Source organism: Camelina sativa, chromosome 17, assembly GCF_030686135.1.
Source record: "Camelina sativa cultivar CO46 ecotype springtype chromosome 17, ASM3068613v1".
NCBI lineage: Eukaryota > Viridiplantae > Streptophyta > Magnoliopsida > Brassicales > Brassicaceae > Camelina > Camelina sativa.
This window is the reverse complement of record NC_141896.1, coordinates 21,059,783-21,078,382: the sequence shown is the minus strand read 5'-3', so window position 1 is coordinate 21,078,382 and position 18,600 is coordinate 21,059,783. Positions and strand designations below refer to the sequence as shown.

General features: G+C 33.3%; 2 protein-coding genes across 2 annotated transcripts; both read right to left on the bottom strand.

The window, feature by feature from the left end:
• Positions 1–9,736: 9,736 nt before the first annotated feature.
• Positions 9,737–11,723, bottom strand: LOC147924125 (berberine bridge enzyme-like 8). Its single transcript, XM_087493991.1, has 2 exons — positions 11,040–11,723; positions 9,737–10,788 (listed from the first exon to the last, which is right to left on the bottom strand). Exons 1-2 carry the CDS (start codon positions 11,674–11,676, stop codon positions 9,833–9,835), a joined length of 1,593 nt encoding a protein of 530 aa, XP_087350117.1. The 5' UTR covers positions 11,677–11,723; the 3' UTR covers positions 9,737–9,832.
• A 3,077-nt stretch (positions 11,724–14,800) lies between these two features.
• LOC104757456 (patellin-4) lies at positions 14,801–17,573 on the bottom strand. The gene is made up of 4 exons (XM_010480197.2): positions 17,328–17,573; positions 15,690–16,847; positions 15,336–15,599; positions 14,801–15,246 (listed from the first exon to the last, which is right to left on the bottom strand). The coding sequence occupies exons 2-4, from the start codon at positions 16,836–16,838 to the stop codon at positions 14,989–14,991; spliced, it is 1,671 nt and encodes a 556-aa protein (XP_010478499.1). The 5' UTR covers positions 16,839–16,847; positions 17,328–17,573; the 3' UTR covers positions 14,801–14,988.
• Between the last annotated feature and the right edge of the window lie 1,027 nt (positions 17,574–18,600).

The window sequence follows — 18,600 nt, the reverse complement described above, 5'->3', positions numbered from 1 at the left end:
ATTGATCTCACCCTTTGTTAATGATCTCAAAATTTGCAAAGTTTTGATCCAACAATTGTGTTTCTTTATCGCACCCCCAACTTTTCATGTTGGCACCCGTTAGTTTTCACACTTTTTTGTTTTACACCTTTTTGTTTACATAAAGTTGCAATGTTTTGATCCAACAATTGTGTTACTTCGTCATACTCTTACCTTTCAATGTTTCCACTTGTTAGTTTTCGCATCTTTTTGTTTCACAGCTTTTTGTTTCACACCAATTTGTCTTCACATGTCTTTAACTTTATATATATACATATCTTTATGGACTTTGAAAAGAGTTTTTGTTCTTTTAGTATTATTAATTATCTCACCTTTTGTTAATGATCTCAAAAGTTGCAAAGTGTCGATCCAACAATTGTGTTTCTTCGTCGCATTCCCAGTTTTCCATGTTGACACCCGTTAGTTTTCACACTTTTTGTTTTACACCTTTTAGTTTATGTAAAGTTGCAATGTTTTAATCCAACAATTGTGTTTCTTCGTCGTACCCCTAGCTTTCAATGTTTCAACTTGTTAGTTTTCGTACTTTTTTGTTTCACACCTCTTTGTTTTCACACTTTTTTGTTCTTATGTATATATATATATATATTTGTAAGGACTTTGAAAAGAGTTTTTTTTTCTTTGAGTATTATTAATGATCTCATCCTTTGTTAATGATCTAAAAATTTCCAAAGTTTCGATATAACAATTGTGTTTCTTCGTCGCACACCCAGCTTTCCATGTTGGGACACATTAGTTTTCACACCTTTTTGTTTTACACCTCTTTGTTTATAAAAAGTTATAATGTTTTGATCCAAAAATTATGTTTCTACGTTGTACCTCTACCTTTCAATGTTTGTACTTGTTAGTTTTTGCACTTGTTAGTATTCACATCTTTTTGTTTCACACCTTTTTGTTTCACACCTTTTTGTTTTCACACTTTTTGTTTTTATATATATACAGAATTTTATGGACTTTGATAGAAAAAAAATTGTTCTTTGAGTATTATTAATGATCTCACCCTTTGTTAATGATCTCAAAATTTGCAAATTTTCGATCCAAAATATATGTTTCTTTCTCGCACCCCCACCTTTCCATGTTGGCACCCGTTAGTTTTCACAAATTTTTGTTTTACACATCTTTGTTTATAACTTTGTTTATATTAAGTTGCAATGTTTTGATCCAAAAATTGGGTTTTTTCTCTTACCCCTAGCTTTCAGTGTTTGCACTTGTTACTTTTCATATCTTTTTGTTTCGCACTTCTTTGTTTCCACACCTTTTTGTTTTTATGTATATACAAATTTTTATGAAATTTGAAAAGAGTTTTTGTTCTTTGAGTATTATTAATGATCTCACCCTTTGTTAATGATGTCAAAAGTTGCAAAGTTTTGATCCAACAATTGTGTTTCTTTGTCGCACCCCAACTTTCCATGTAGGCACATGTTAGTTTTCACACCTTTTTGTTTTACACCTATTTGTTTATATATAGTTGTAATGTTTTGATCCAACGATTGTGTTTCTTCGTCGTACCCCTAGCTTTCAATGTTTGTACTTGTTAGTTTTTGCACCTTTTTGTTTCATACCTCGTTGTTTTCACACATTTTTGTTTATATATATATGCAGATTTTTATGGACTTTGAAAAAAGTTTTTGCTCTTTGTGTATCATTAATGATCTCACCATTTGTTAATGATCTCAAAATTTGCAAAGTTGTCATCCAACAATTGTGATCCAACAATTTTGTTCTTTGAGTATCATTACTGATCTCACCCTTTGATAATGATCTCAAAATTTGCAAAGTTTTGACCCAACAATTGTGTTTCTTTGTTGCACCCCCAACTTTTCATTTTGGCACCTGAAATGACCGACCTTTTTTTTTTAATAAATAATAAATAATATATATATATATATATATATATAAATAAACTACAACTAGTGGTCTCATATCCACTAGCCACCTAACCATATTCACAATCAACAGCGCAATAACATAAATCAATATTCAATAATAAACCAATAATAACCAATAACAATCTGATATTATAGCAAAGGCAATATTCCAATACCAAACAACAAGAAACATGAAACCAGCAACCTAGCAATGTTTCTAATGACTCAACTCTAGCAACCTAGCAATGCCAGACAACATCCAATCGAGTCCCAAGAACATCCTCCTCTTCATTGCCTTGATTCCACGATCACACTTTGCCTTTACCTGCACCACAAACACAAATTGAGATGCATGAGTATTTGATAAACACTCAGTGAGGCAATCCTCCCATCTACCGGGCTATACACACAAGCAATAAGATCTCTACATGCCACAAACAACAATCAATAAAACAAACCAGGCAATATACAAAGCATGCGACGTCCATCGTAACTGAACAAGGGGTGTCGACCGACACCAGATGGTGTCGATCGATACTGAATATCTGGTGTCGACCGACACCAAACTGGTGTCGACCGACACCCTGCCCGACACTCCCGAAAACCCTAGTTTGCATCGACCGACACCTCCACATGGCATCGTTCGACACTCGCCAAAGTCCCGAGCCGTCCTCGCGTTGGTGTCGACCGACACCCCAACTGGTGTCGACCGACACCGATGCCGAGCAGCGATTTCCCTCAATCAGAAACTCCGAATCTCGCCTCCAAGCTTCTCCAATCCGCTCCTTGCACTCCCAGAAGCCAAACCCAGCCCAGACAGCAACGAAATATCATAGAGAACTCAAAGAAACAACCACATAAGCACCAAATCACATAGAATCTAGAGATCTTAGCTTAGATAAGCCATGGTCATGCACTCACCTCTTTGCAGGAAGTTTCTGACCAATAAGGACGAATTCCCTCACTCCTAGCAAGCTTTTAACACCTTCCCAGCCTTAGATCTCCCAAGAACAGCAAGAAAATCTCACAAAAACTCCCAGGAACTCAAGAACAAAGCTTTCCTCCTCCTTCTCTCTGTTTTTGACAAAAGCGGCCAAAAACGGAGAAAAACTCGAGCTCCCTCCTTAAAAACCCGAGCTAGGATTTTTCCCTAAACCAACCCCGCAAACCGGACAATTAAAATTGAACCGACCAAACCGGCCACAACTGGTGTCGATCGATGCCTCACTAGAAGGTGTCGATCGACACCCTTACCAAAATACCAAAAATTGGTTTGCGGGCAACGAAATATCATAGAGAACTCAAAGAAACAACCACATAAGCACCAAATCACATAGAATCTAGAGATCTTAGCTTAGATAAGCCATGGTCATGCACTCACCTCTTTGCAGGAAGTTTCTGACCAATAAGGACGAATTCCCTCACTCCTAGCAAGCTTTTAACACCTTCCCAGCCTTAGATCTCCCAAGAACAGCAAGAAAATCTCACAAAAACTCCCAGGAACTCAAGAACAAAGCTTTCCTCCTCCTTCTCTCTGTTTTTGACAAAAGCGGCCAAAAAAGGAGAAAAACTCGAGCTCCCTCCTTAAAAACCCGAGCTAGGGTTTTCCCTAAACCAACCCCGCAAACCGGACAATTAAAATTGAACCGACCAAACCGGCCACAACTGGTGTCGATCGATGCCTCACTAGAAGGTGTCGATCGACACCCTTACCAAAATACCAAAAATTGGTTTGCGGGTGTTACAGCACCCGTTAGTTTTCACACCTTTTTGTTTTACACCTCTTTGTTTATATAAAGTTGCAATGTTTTGATCAACAATTGTGTTACTTCGTCATACCCTTACCTTTCAATGTTTGCACTTGTTAGTTTCGCATTTTTTTGTTTCACACCTATTTGTCTTCACACGTCTTTGTTTTTATATATATATACATATCTTTATGGACTTTGAAAAGAGTTTTTGTTCTTTGAGTATTATTAATTATCTCTCCTTTTGTGAATGATCTCAAAAGTTGCAAAGTTTCGATCCAACAATTGTGTTTCTTCACCCGTTAGGTTTCACACCTTTTTGTTTTACACCTTTTTTATTTATATAATGTTGCAATGTTTTAATCCAACAAATATGGTCTTCTTCGTCGTACCCCTAGCTTTCAATCTTTGCACTTGTTAGTTTTCGCATATTTTTGTTTTACACCTCTTTGTCTTTTTGTTTTACACCTCTTTGTTTCCACAACTTTTTGTTTTTATATATATACAGATTTTTATAGACTTTGAAAAGAGTTTTCGTTCTTTGAGTATTATTTCACACCTCCAAGTTTTAAAAATTATGAGTATTATTTTCTTTTAATTTATTAATCAACATGATTCACTCATCTTTATTAAAATTTGGATTGTTTTATTTATTGATTCCTTCATATAACTTTTGTTTGGTATCATTTTCCATTTATTCATGCATCAATCATCTCTTCCAATTATTAATCTAGGTAATTGATTGTTATTTCTAATTTTTCATAGATTTATATGTTTATATATTATAGCAAACTCACTTTTAGGTGTCAATTTAAATATAAGGGATAAATTGTTTTTATTATCTCATCTAACTGTTTAGATTTATTAATGATCTTAAAAGTTGCAATATTTTGATGCAACAATTGTGTTTTTTTTTGCCGTATTCACAACTTTCAATGTTCACATTTATTATGGATATATATATATATATATATATTATGGACCTTGAAAAGAGTTTTTGTTCTTTGAGTATTGTTTAACACCTTCAAATTTAAAAATTATAAGTATTATTTTCTTTCAATTTATTAATCAACATTGATTCACTCATCTTTGTTAAAAAATTTTGAATTATTTTATTTATTGATTTATTCATCTAACCTTTACTTGGTGTCGTTTTCCATCTACCTGTATTGATCATCTCTTCCAAGTATTAATTTAGGTAATTAATTATGATTTCTAATTTTTTATAAATTTATCTTTTTAGTCAATTTAGTTTGTTTCAGTTATAGCTCTTTCTCCCTGATTCTCTTATTATTTTTTATAAATTTCGATAGAATAATGATTAAACTTTTTTTTTAATGTGAATATCTTTCGAAATTGATTATCTGAGTATGATTCTGTAAACTTAGATTTATATATATTTAACATTATTCTCTTATTTTCACTGAATCGATTTTTCATTTTATATATACAACAAATATTTTATTTAACTATTTGGTTGATTAATCTTAGTTATTATTTATGATTTTTATACTATACAGTTAAAGAATTACCATAAAGTTAGTCATTTTAAATTTTCAGTTTCCCGTACGATAACGCATGGGCTGACATCCTAGTATATATAATTACAGATTAAAGGTAAATTTTGTAGTTAATAGATATGATGTAAAATTATATATACACTTTATGATACAGCTAACAATTATATGTTTTCAAACAACATTGTTGAAACCAAATAAAATATAATCATGTGAAAATTTTAAATAATATGTTCTTAGACCATCTACAATGTATTTATCTATTATTTTATAATACAGAATAAGTCTAAATTAGAAAATGGTTTTCTCCAATGTGAAAGTTTATATATGATTATAAAATAGAGGTAGCGTTATAGATATTTAAAATCACTATATTTAAGAGAAGAAATATAATTCAAGTCTAAATATCCAAAACGATTATCCAACTACAAACCATCATTATACAGTCTCAAATACCTCTTTGAAAACAACATTTAAGTGATTTATTCTGGCATTTTCCATCTTTATCTGTAATTAACACCTTTAATTCTTTTCTGGTTGTGACTCGAGAGAAGGCAACATAAAGCTGTCCATGTGTAAAAACCGGTTTCGGTAGAAACAATCCAACATGTTCTAGCGTCTGACCTTGACTTTTGTTTATAGTAATTGCAAACGCCATAGTAACAGGAAACTGTCGTAGCCTCATAGGAAAGGGAAACGTTGCATCAAGTGGACTAACATACGTCCTAGGGATAAGTACTCTATCACCAACCATTTTTCATGTCAAGATTCTTGTTTCGATTACATGATTGGCCATCTGAGTAATAATTAACCTCGTACCGTTACACAAACCTCCTTTAGGATCTATATTCCTTAGCAACATGAAGGTGCTCCTATTTTCAACGTTAAAACATGACTTGGCAATCCAGAAACTTATATACTGTTTAGAAATTCCTGAGTGTAGATCATATTATCATGAGCACTTGTATCTGATGTTTCAATACTATCAGACCTAAGATATCATCTCTCCTCACCTGTAAATAAAAAAATAAAGATGGAATTTTAGATATGTATTTAATATTAGTATTTCTTAAAGTTATTACTTCAATATCCATATTATGAGCTTTGTTTCTCTAATTAAGTCAGCAAGATCCGATTCGGCATCGATAGTACACACATAATATTCATTAAGATTGATTGGAATACCAAATCTTGAATGAGCCGTTCTACTACCTTCCAAAAGCAAAGCAGCTATACCACTTGAAGCAACATTTTGAACAGTATTACCTTTAGACCTTATACCAGCACCAAGAATAGTCCACAAGAAAGTTTTCCAATACCACCAAATCCATGAACAAAAAACATACCACCTTTGTCGTGATTCACAGAGTGAATGATTTCTTCATAACCACGTCTTTGCTCCTCAGTTAGCATAGGTAATAACTCATTGTACAATTCCTGTTGTTTATGAGGCTTATATATTCTCTCATCTGCGATAAGCCTATTTACACCTGTGTTCATCATACTATTATCTGGTTTAGGCATTTTCTCAAACGCCGTAAGAGATGTTCCATTCAATCGCAACATCAATTCTATTTCAGTTAAACATATATTTTCTATCTGAGTCTGTGTCGACATTAGACCTACAACAGTAAAGTTAAAGACTTATTTATAATTTTGTTTTGCGAAAAAATAAATTACATTCAATTAACCAAATAACAATTTGACTTGTGCGGGAAAAAACTTTTTTAAAAAGAATTATTGTCTAAACTGTTTTTGTGGTCAAATATATCACTAATTCAATTCTTTTATAAATTTGTGTGGGCAAATATATTTTTAAAGAATAGTTCAACTAATTTAACAAACCAAAAAGTAAATTAATTATAAGGCTAAAAAGGATTCCAACAAAAATGTAATTGGAAAAGTATTAACTAAAAGAGAAGCTATAATTTAATCTTCAAAAATAGTATTTATTTTCCATTTTTAATAATTTAAAATGGGATTCGATTATTTTATTTTTGAGATTTTCTAATTTTCGTTTAAAAAATAATAATTCGTTTCTTAAACAGTTTATTTTTAAAAGTGAAAGAAAAATAATTTATTAAAATTACTCGTTTATATTTTCAATATATATATATATATATATATATTAATTGTCAGAACCTTTTGTCTTATTTAGAATCTTTGTTTCTCCTTTTGGTGATAGAGTATCCAGCCGGAATAACATGGGATTTCTGGAGATTAACATCAACCCTATGAGACTTTGTCGAGATCACAAAAGATTATGTCATATCATCAAATTAAATGGATATTTGTAGTATATCCTCTCGAGATTTTCAATTCCTTCTATCCAAATCAAACCGTTATAATTATTTATAGAAATTTAACATTTTAGAAAATATAAATTTTCTTGAAACAAATATTTACAAAAGATTTAAGTATTTATTTTCCATTTAAAAAAAAAATTGGATATGAATGATTTCTGTTTTTTTTTTCTAATTTTCGTTTTTAAATGAAAAATAATTTTAAAAGTGAAACAAAAAGTCTGTAGAAATTTACTAATTTAAAAAACAGGGATATTCTCAAAGAAATATTTGTAATATATTATAGTATTTATTTTTTATTACTTTTAAATTTTAAATGAGATATAAAATTTAGATTTCTAATTTTTTTATTAAACAAAATAGGAAATTTACTATTTATTATATATTATTTATCCATCTAAAGCAATTTCAAATAAACATTAATTGTAAATGGTTAAAATAAACTCTTCCTAATCTTCCTTAATCTTTTTCTTCTTGAAAATCTCTGAGATATAAAGTCCCGAATCCAATTAATATTCCTTCCTTCTTCCTTCTATCAATTTAAGAGGAAGAAGGAATATTAGTCACAAATATTTATGAAGAAATATTAGTCACAAAAATTTATTAAATATTAGTCATAACAAACATTTAATTAATTTGTAAATAGAAAGAAATCAAAGTTTTTAGAAAATTACCATAATTTTTTTTATGAATAGAATCCACCATAATTTTGTGCAACTATAATCATTACAAAAAATATTAGCAACAATATTATTTTAAAAAATTAAGGATTCTGGTTAGCAAAAAATTAATACTTGAATTTCATTATATTCAATTTTGTAGATCCATAATTATGATCAATGATCATCCATGAATTCAACTGAAACAAAAAAAATTATGTAATAGGTTACTTATAAATAGAATTATAATTTAAATATTTTGTAAACAGAAAGAAATCCAAGTTTTTAGAAAATTACCATAAATTTGTTATGAACAGAATCAACCATAATTTTTCTGCAACTATAATTATTACAAAAAAACATTAGCAACAATATTATTTTTAAAAAATAAAGATTCAGATTAGCAAAAATTAATACCTGAATTTCATTATATTCAGTTGATCCACAATTATGATCAATGATCATCCATGAATTCAACTGAAACATAAAAATATTTATTAGGTTACATATAAAATTTTATTTCAAATTACTAAACTACAAAACAAAATATAGAAAATAATACGAACTATATTTTTTAAAGATGGAGAATCCATAGACTTTGTCTATGATTGCTTGATCTTGCTTTCCAAACAACCACTACAAAAAAAAAAAGCATAAAAAATAGAATCCAAATAATCATATAAAATTTTCAAAAGATGTGTTTGCTCATTTGCTTGTTGAATAAAAAATCATGGAATAAAAATCTGATCATGTTTAACCAAGAGAAAAAATTGAATAACAATCACCACTATAAAAAAAAACAAATAAAAACAATTATTAAAAATACTTTACCGATTTGATTTTTTTTCTTTCTTCATCAACTTGTTCGTCCAATCTTGTTTTTGATATACAAAAAACATCCATGGTCCATGGAAGGTACACCTAAAACACAACCAAACAGTATAAAATGAGTAAAACTTTTGATATGATTCAACATAATAATTAAAACTATAGCAGCATAAAAATTAATCATGCAAAGCACCAAAGCATATGGATAGTGCATCAACATGAAAAAAAAATCAAAATCATACAATAGTAAAGTTGATTCATTAGAACCAAAATAATACAAAAGAAACACTATACTCTCAAAATATATGTTTAGCTTTATGAATCCGACTTCTACTGTTTTGGCTGAGCCTCTATATATATATAGCTTAGAAGGAAAATCGTCATAATTATCTTTACCATTTTAATATTTTTAAAAATAGAAATTTTCTTTAAACAAATATTCGTAATATATTCTAATATTTATCTTCCATTTTTTAAAAAAGAGATATTGTGTAAATATATTAGATTTTCGATTTTGTAAAACAAATTTAGTTTTTTTTTTTAATTTTCGTTTTTTAATTTTTTTAAAACTTATAAAAGGGTAAAAAGGTACAGTTTTGAATCTCATTAATGGCAAAACTTAAGTCTGAGGATGAATGTGGTGCGTTTTAGCAACCTAAATAGAGAGGAAAAGCTTCCGCGAAATATTTTTAAGGGTATTTTTCATTAAGGACAAAGGAGGTCAATTTTTGTGAGATTGGCTATGAGCTCTCTCGACTTCTCCTTTGATATATTAGATTATCAAATCATAATGACTAAAGACAAATAGACTTACAACATATAATCATTATACAACAACCAATTTCACTAACCAATAATCAAATAAGCATACACTTATGGTAAAACAGGAATACTCTGTTCATTCCTAAAGAAATTACCACTATCAACTCTCGTCTTAATCTTCACCAACCTCTCGAAATTTCCCGCGAAATATTTCATCCCGTAACGCTTACCTTCAACATAGCTATTTATTTTCCCATTGTGTGAATTGATCCCCAAATCAACATCCCGATAATTAAAAAACGATTGTCTCGGGTTCTTGGAAACAAAAGGAGTCATGAACCGGTACAATTCCCTCGTCAATTCCATGTACCGATCGGTTAACCTATCTTCTCTCCAATTCGCAGCATACTGAATCTTCCAAAGGTTCCCGGCTCTGTATGGGAACGGAGTCACTGTTGAAGAAATCCTCGCCATCGCACCGCCGTATGGATTGAAAGCCATTGTTGGAATTTCAAGCTCGATCATTTTCTTCCAAATCGATTCTAAACCGGTTCTTGAAATCGGTTCACGTACGTAATCTGATTTCCTCTTGAGGTAGTTCACGGGTTGTTTCCTCTCGAGTAGAAGTTTCTCCGAAGAACCCACTTGGATATTTGTCCAGAATAGCACAGATTGGATCCAGCTCGTTTCGGTACAGTCTGACCGGACCAAACCTAACTCTGGGAATCTCCGGTTTAATATCGACAGAAGCGTAGTTGTGTCTCCAAGAAACATAGCTATGAATGTTGCCCTGACGGTCTTTTGTGATGACACGGTGCCGTTTACAACGTCAATGACCGTTCTTATGAAGAGCTCGTCGGGAAGCTCTGGTGCGACTTGTTGCCACCGGTCAACGATCTCTGTCGCGTTTTGCTCTAACGTCCGGGAGATTCTGAAGACGGTGACGTTTTCAGGGACTTCCACGAGCTTTATTTTGTAGGCTAAAACAACTCCGTAGCTACCTCCCCCGCCTCCGTTTATTGCCCAATAGAGATCTTCTCCCATTAATTTTCTATTCAATATTTTTCCTGGAAATTTTCAAATATACAAGGAATATATAGTCAGAAAATATATAAGAAACATTCCTGTAATTATTCAGCTAAATATATGTAATAAACAAAATATGATTATGTCCAATGTGTTTAGGTGTTGTCTTATTCATTTTAGCTTGACCGGAGTATAACAAAAATAACTATATTTGAATGAGTTCGGTTGATTTTAGAATCTGTATTGATAGTTTGATACTATAAAATAATGAAGCTAAAGATGTTGATTATACCATTGACGTCGACCATTCTTGCATCGATGGTGTTATCTACGGTGAGACCGTATTTTCTCATCATGTTACCATAACCTCCGCCGCTAATATGGCCACCGACACCAACCGTTGGACAAATCCCAGCGGGATAAGCTAAGGTTTTGCTCTTCTCCCATATATAGTAGTACACTTCTCCGAGGATGGCACCGGTTTGGACCCAAGCTGTTTTACTCGCCGTGTCTACATCAACCGAACGGAGATTAAACATGTCGAGGACGAAGAACGGTTTGCCAGAGTACGTAACGTATGACAAGCCATCGTAGTCGTGGCCTCCACTTCTGATCTTCATCTGAAGGTTGTGACGTTTGCCACAAGTCACCGCGGCTTGCACGTGGGTTTCATGTGTTGCAGCGATTATGAGGAAGGGTTTCGGAGTGTTGGATGTGTTGAACCGGAGGTTACGAATGGTAGCTTCTAGTACGGAGGAGTAGGAGCGGTTTCCGGCAAAGAACACGGCCGGGGAGATGGGATGTTTGGGGTCGGATTTTGAGGTTAGGCATTGTATGAAAGTCTCCGAATTTGCTAGTGATGAGCTTGGCTCCGATATGAAGACGACGAAGAATAGAAAAGGAACCAATATCATACCTGGATATTTCATTTCCACAGATTGAACGTTGAAGTGAAAAGAATAAAACAAGTGATTGAGTTTATAAATGTCGTCGACGATTTTGGGTTATTTATAATAGAGAAGATCATGCATGACGCCAAAATATTTGACCAGGAAAAGTCAAATGTAGATTTAAGTTGTCCCAAAGATTTTGATTATTTAGTGCGATGATCGCAATATATTCTAGACTTAAAATTCAAACAATATTAATGTGTATACACAATTACAACCACATGTGTCAAAGAGTAATAATAGATATAATTAACATGATTTAATCTATAATATAGTTTTTTTTCTTTTATTAGACTAGATTAATAATCAAATGCCAAGTATGTTTTAGGTAGTAGTCGTTGACTTTATGTAATGGTTTAGCGCTTGCTCTCTTAGATGAATATTGTGATGGAGAAGTTATGGATGCAAGTATGCAACTTAATGACATATATTAATTTATCTGAATATGCAACAGTTAATTTTTTCATTAAAAATAATCTATTTTTTTATTAACTGTGACACATAATTCGACCTTGTAATATATAGGAGTATGTAAGGACAGATAACGACCTAATCAGTTAAATCAAATTCGGAAATGTACTAATGTATTTTTCTCTCTAATTATACAAAGACAGAAAGATAACTCTCGTTGGATTTGCTGATAAAATGAAAGATAGAGATGTATACGGAATATATGTGACTATGTGAGAATACGTAACATGTGTGAAAAATATTGACTGAAATATAACATGAAAGATACACTTCAGCGGCTGGTTTGACTTTCATATGGCTGACCCAAATGTTATTATCATGGAGCCACACAAAAAAAAAAAAAAAAAAAAAAAACTAAAAAAAAATAATCAGAAGTGGAATCTAGTTAAGTTTTATATGTTTACATCGGTACGTTTAGGCCTGGGCATTTGGGTGTTCGGGTCGGGGTCAGGTTCGGGTAATTCGGGTTCGGGTTTTCGGGTTTACGAATATAGGATCTGAGCAGGTGTTCATATAATTTCGGGTCGGGGTCAGGTTCGGTTCCTCTCGGGTTCGGGTTATTTGGGTAATGACTTTTAAAAACCTGTAATATATCCAAAATATATTCGGTTATGGATAGTATCTACTCAAACATATCCAAAGTACCCACAAAAACCTGAAATGTACCCAAAAAACCCGAATAACCCGAAAAACAAATGAAACTGCATAACATGAAATCTTAAACAAATGAAACTGAGCATATCATGTCTCGCAAAACAATTCAAACACATACCATGTCTCGCAAAATAAGCATCCCAACAAAGAAAAGCATGTCTTAAAATCTTAAACATCCCAACAAAGCAAACGAAACTTAAACATCCCAACAAAGAAAAACATGTCTCGCAAAAGCATGTCTAGCTGCTATGAACGGAGAACCCAAAGATGAGACTAACAGCGGAATTAGGTTTTGGAGATCCAATTTGAGAGTTTTGGTTTATAAAAGCTAAAGATTCTTGAAATCGGACAAAAATTGGCAACTTCGACATGTTTATGCAAAGTAAAGAAGATCCACAAGGATTCAAGGAGAGGAGATTAAGGCAAACGGAAATATGGCAATATATGTGATATCATGTATGAATAAATGTGTTCTCGAGTTCAAACAGATATCGTCGGTTCCTCGGGTTCGGTTCGGGTAATACCCGATACCCGTGGGTATTTGGAAACAAAAACCGAGTGGTTATTTATACAGAAGCGGGTCGGGTCGGGTCGGGTTTTTGCAGGTCAGGGTCGGGTCGGTTCCTCGGATTCGGTTTATTTGCCCAGGCCTAGGTACGTTAGCCTTGACTCTATAAATTAAAGAGAAGCATCCATGAGTCCCTTATACAAAATGGAACTAGAAAGTAGAAACTAAGAATTAACACGGGCAAAAAAACTGTTCAAATGCATTTCCATTTTGTTTCAACGAAGTGTTGTTTTACTGTACGAAAGCAAAGATGGTTTTTTCTTTTTCTTTGTGAAAGCAAAGATGTTGATGAACGCAATTATAGCAGGAGAAGTGTAAATCTCTCACAAGTTACAAATTTTTTATTGAAAATAATTCTATAAACGGAAGAATCAAAGGATCAGTTCGTCCAGTCATCATCTAATCTAATAATTTTTTCTGTGACGGCGACACAAATTTATAGTAGAATGGTGCACGTAAACATGATGATGCCATGCATGCGTCCTGGTGTCGTAATCACTTGAATTCTGCAATTTTTTACAAAATTGATTTTCACTTTTTAACATGCATTAATATGTTTTATTCTCTGGCCAATGAACCGTTTCAAGCCTCTATATACAAATTATATATGTACCAATAACAGCACCAAGTATAGCCCGTTTCTGTGACACTTTTTTGTTATCGCCGCGTAGGTCCACTAGTGAACACTAGGCTATAAGTCAAATGCATCATCAATCGGAATAGTCTAAGAAGATAATTATATCCTTGAAAATTATAAATATTGAACGGTTGCCAATTATGTTTGACAAAAAAAAAAAAAAAAAAAAAAAAAGAACGGTTGCCAATTACAGTACTGTTTCTGTTTCTGTAAATAACGTTTTCCATTTGATACTTGTAGTAGTTTCCATTCGACTCCAAATCGTATAGTATATAAAATCAAATGTTATATCATCCAATAAATGTCATATTTTTCTTTGTTGAATTTTTTTTTTGGGGGTATATGGTTAATTAATCCAATGATGACATACGTGTGTTTGATATCTCTCTCTTCTTTTTTTTGTTAATTTGTTATATTCAGATAATATTATCTATTGTTGAAGTTATCTAAGAAACATCAACGATAAGAAAGAAGAAAACTATAATTCGATAGAGAAATACGTCGATAAATATCATCTTCCTTATCGTTGAACTTTTTACAATGGGTCAAAGCGATGACATAATTTCACAATATATACAAAAATGTGTGTGACCAAAATACTACTAATATAATATAATATGCAACGGCGGTTAGTTGTTGGCCCTATAGTCAAGTCACTCTCCAGGGCCATTTTTTAGATTACGCAGTCCATATAAATTACTCAATCGAACTGTTGAACATATTTTTATTTATGATTCATACATAATTAATCTAAATAAATAAAATAAATCAAATTGAAACGGAAGAGAATATAAATCTCATAACAAAAGATTGAATTTTCAATGAAACAATGGCAGTATCTCTCTTTCTTTCTCGCACATATCACTCAAAAATAAATAATAATAACACCAAACTTTGAATTTATAAAAAGAATATTATATATCCAGAGACTGCTTATAAGTTGCAGAGAGAAGCCTCTACTTCAGGAAGAGGTTTCAGTCTTGGTTCTGTACCTGTACAGAACTCTCTTCTTCTTGTTGGAGACATTGTCGACCGTAAGAACAATCTTCCCAGCCTGACTGTTCTTGAAACTGTTCCTGATCGCTTCTTCATTTGCTCCAATCTTCTTCACCTTTTGGACAATTACGGTGTAAGCTCCTTCAGCGGTCGGCACAAACTCTTCCTTGTAGTTCACTTCCCATCCCAAAACCGCTATGTCCCATACCAATGTACCTTCAGTCTATGGAAACAAACAAATTATAAGAAAGAGATAAGGATTGACAAACTTCTTTAAAAAAGATAAGGTTTGGTTTCTTGATTATGTTTTACCTTAGGAGCTGGGATTTCAATGGTTTCAGATGATCCAGGCTTAACAACAACTTCAGTGACAGCTTCGTTGGTGAATGCGGTATCGTCATCTCTTTTAAACCCACCGTACTGAACTGGAAGCTCCTCAGCTGGAATGTATTTGAGAAGAGTCTCTGTGACCTTAGCTGGACGAGCCACAACAAACTTGCTCTTGGTTCTTTGAGTTAAGAATGGCGAGAGGACAGCATTGATGGCGTAGAACCAGAACGGAACATTTATGAATATCTGCAATATAACAAAACAAACAAACGATTAGACAAAGTCAATAGACCAAACCAATGAATCCCAAAATGAGGATGGATTGATAGAACTCACGTTTCTAGACACGAACTCCGGGTAATTGTCCTGCAGAGTTACGATGACGTTCTTGATTCCAACCCAAAGATCTTTTCTTGACACTCCAGGAGCGTTTTTGAGATCATGGATCTGAAGAAGAGAAGTAACACCTCCTGGTTTCAGATTAAGCTGCTGGATACCCTTCTCCATGAGCTGAAACCTCCATCTCAAGAACTTCTCTCTGTTCTTCTCTGCTCCAAATGTCTGGTAAAGCTCCTCGCTGTGGACATTGTAGCAAACAGGGTGGGACTCGCGGTCAACACCGTTCATGTAAGACGCAGAGGCAAGTTCCTCCCCAAAGTCTTCTCCAAGGATGGAATCAATCTTGTGTTGCTTCCTCCATTTAAGGGTTTTCTTCAGCATCTCAAAGGCTTCGTTGACTTTGAAGTCTCTTGCTCTTAAGAACTTCAAGAGGATCACGTCAGTGGCCTCAGCTCCTTTGCTTGGAAGCAATGGCACTCCCCACAGCTCAATGTCCTTATCCACAGACTCATCTGCTTCCTCCTCCTCGACAGTCTCAGCTTTCACTTCTTCTGTAACTACAACATCCTCGGTTTTCTTCTCTTCTTCATTCTCAGCTTTCACTTCTTCCTTAGTGTCTTCGTCTACCTTCTCAACAACAGTCTCAGCAGTCTTCACCTCTTCCTTGGGCGTTATCTCCTCTGTAACAACAGCAGCCTCAGGTTTTGCAGCTTCTTCGGTAACAACAACAGCCTCAGATTTCTTCTCTTCTTCAACCTTGTCCTCTGCTTCTTCTTCCTTCTTCTTCTCTACCTCAGGTTTCACGGCCTCTTCCTTCTTCTCCTTAACAGGAGAGGAGGTCTCCTTCTTCTTGGTCTTGAAGAGAGTGTTATCAACAATAGCTTCCTCAAGCTTCAACTTGAGATCACCAAGAGCCTTCTTCTCAGAGTCTTTCAAATCAGCAAAGAAATCACTCTCTTCTTTAAAAGAGGCACTCTTCTCAACACCCTTAGGCTTGCTGCTGCTCTCATCTTCTTCCACAGCTTTGACTTCTTCTTCCTCCCCCACAACAACAGATTTCACAGTAGTCTCCTCAGGAACAACAGTAGGAGCAATCACAACCTCAGACTCCACCTGTTTCTCCTCAACCTTAACTTCAGCAGTCATCTTTAAACCCTGTTAGTAAAGCAAGATTTAAACAATATATTAGTCACCAAATTATAAAAATCAACCAGAGTAATAACCCTTAAAAACCAATTCACTTTCTCGATTACTTGAGATCTAAAATCCAAAAAAAACGTGATTCTTGCTAAACCCTAAAAAATTAACGAAATCAAACAGCAAAAACAAAAAGGAATCCTATAATAATACTTAAAGTTTCTCAATTTTCGAATCAGGAACTAACCAAAATAGATTCCAGGAAAAAAGATTGAAACTTTCTATTTTTTTTTTTAACCCAAGAGAAACCTAGCTCAAGAAATTTTCTGTGTGTTTCGATTATAAAAAAAAAAAATCGAGAAACTAAGAGATATAACAAGAGAATAAAGACTAAAGAAAAAGAAAAAAAAAACAAGAGAATAAAGACTCGAATTGTTAACTGCTTCTTCTAAATAGAAGGGAAAAAAAAAAAAAAGAATAAAGAAGAGAGGAACCGACCTAAAAGAAGATGATACACGGCTTTCTCTGATTCTGGGAAAGAGGTTTCTTCCTTACGAATCTCTCTCTAATTCACCTTCTTCTTCTTTGTGTTTTTAAGTTTGTTTTTGGGCTGCAGAGAGAAAAAAAAGGTCGTAAGGTTTTATGACTTATAAAAAGAGAGAGAAGAGATTTTATTTATGCAGCCAAAAGCAAGCACCAAGAAAGAAAATTAACAACAAAAAAAAAAAAACCCTAGGGGGTTTCGAGGTGAGTAGACCCCACCGACTCTTAGCAACGGTCACATGATATGGACCCTACCAGTAAAGAAACCGAAGGAACCAACCACAGCCGTTGGATTATCCACGCTGGCACAGATACGCCAGCCTGGCAAATTTCTTTTTATTTTTCTTAACAAAGATATATTTCTGCGGCAGGGGTCCCCACGGGTCTCGCTTCTCATGTTCTTCTCAACGGTCGTCTACGCTGATCTGTTTATCCAACGAGAGGACGACACGTGTGGTACTCGACAGAGTATGTTCGGCGCAACGGACGGATGTGTTACCATGTTTCGTTCACAAACCAAAGTCACTTTTGTTTTGTTTTTTTTGTTTGTGTGTGTGTTGTGAATTTTTTTTAAGTATTTTTGTTTCCTTTCTAATTTTACAGAGTTAAACACTTGATTCTAAATTAAGTCAGATTTTTTTTATATATATAATTAGAAAGTACCATGTATAATGTGCTGCTGCTAGTGGAGAAGAATCTTTTCCTTTGTAACGGTTCTTTATTTTTTTCCAACTCTTGACTCTTATTTTTAGTCGACCTTAAAATTCATGATTTCAGTATTATACGTTCTCCTTTATTGGGCAAGTAAAGATTATGTTTTAGCTGTTGACAACCCAGTTTGCCAACAAAGCTAATTTAAAGACACACTAATCATATCTTTATTTTTATTTTTATTTTAATTAATGAGCTGCAGTTTCCATATGAATGAGCTTCGTATATATAATCAAAATGTGTCCATGTAAATCAGATTATTAGGTGATCTGAAAATTAGTCTCTTAATTTCCAAATTTACTTGTTAATATTCCTGTAAGTTCGACTTCTCCGGACTGGAACAACAAATCATGAACTTATCTCTAATTTAAGAATACAAGATTAACACAAATAAGCTTCTCTAAAGGTCATTTGTTTTGTTTTGCTGATAATGAAAATGCGTTTACAATTAGACAGATCACTAATTGGATATTCTACTACACTAGAGATATTATCAATAATCTTGGTCCAAGACATA

Excerpts from the sequence above, each read along its gene's own strand:
- LOC104757456 (XM_010480197.2), bottom strand. The coding sequence starts at position 16,838 with ATGACTGCTGAAGTTAAGGTTGAGGAGAAACAGGTGGAGTCTGAGGTT. Across the intron at positions 15,600-15,689 it reads CGGAGTTCGTGTCTAGAAAC|ATATTCATAAATGTTCCGTT; the intron begins GTGAGTTCTATC and ends GTTATATTGCAG. Across the intron at positions 15,247-15,335 it reads TTGAAATCCCAGCTCCTAAG|ACTGAAGGTACATTGGTATG; the intron begins GTAAAACATAAT and ends TTGTTTCCATAG.
- LOC147924125 (XM_087493991.1), bottom strand. The coding sequence starts at position 11,676 with ATGAAATATCCAGGTATGATATTGGTTCCTTTTCTATTCTTCGTCGTC. Across the intron at positions 10,789-11,039 it reads AAGAATGGTCGACGTCAATG|GAAAAATATTGAATAGAAAA; the intron begins GTATAATCAACA and ends GAAAATTTCCAG.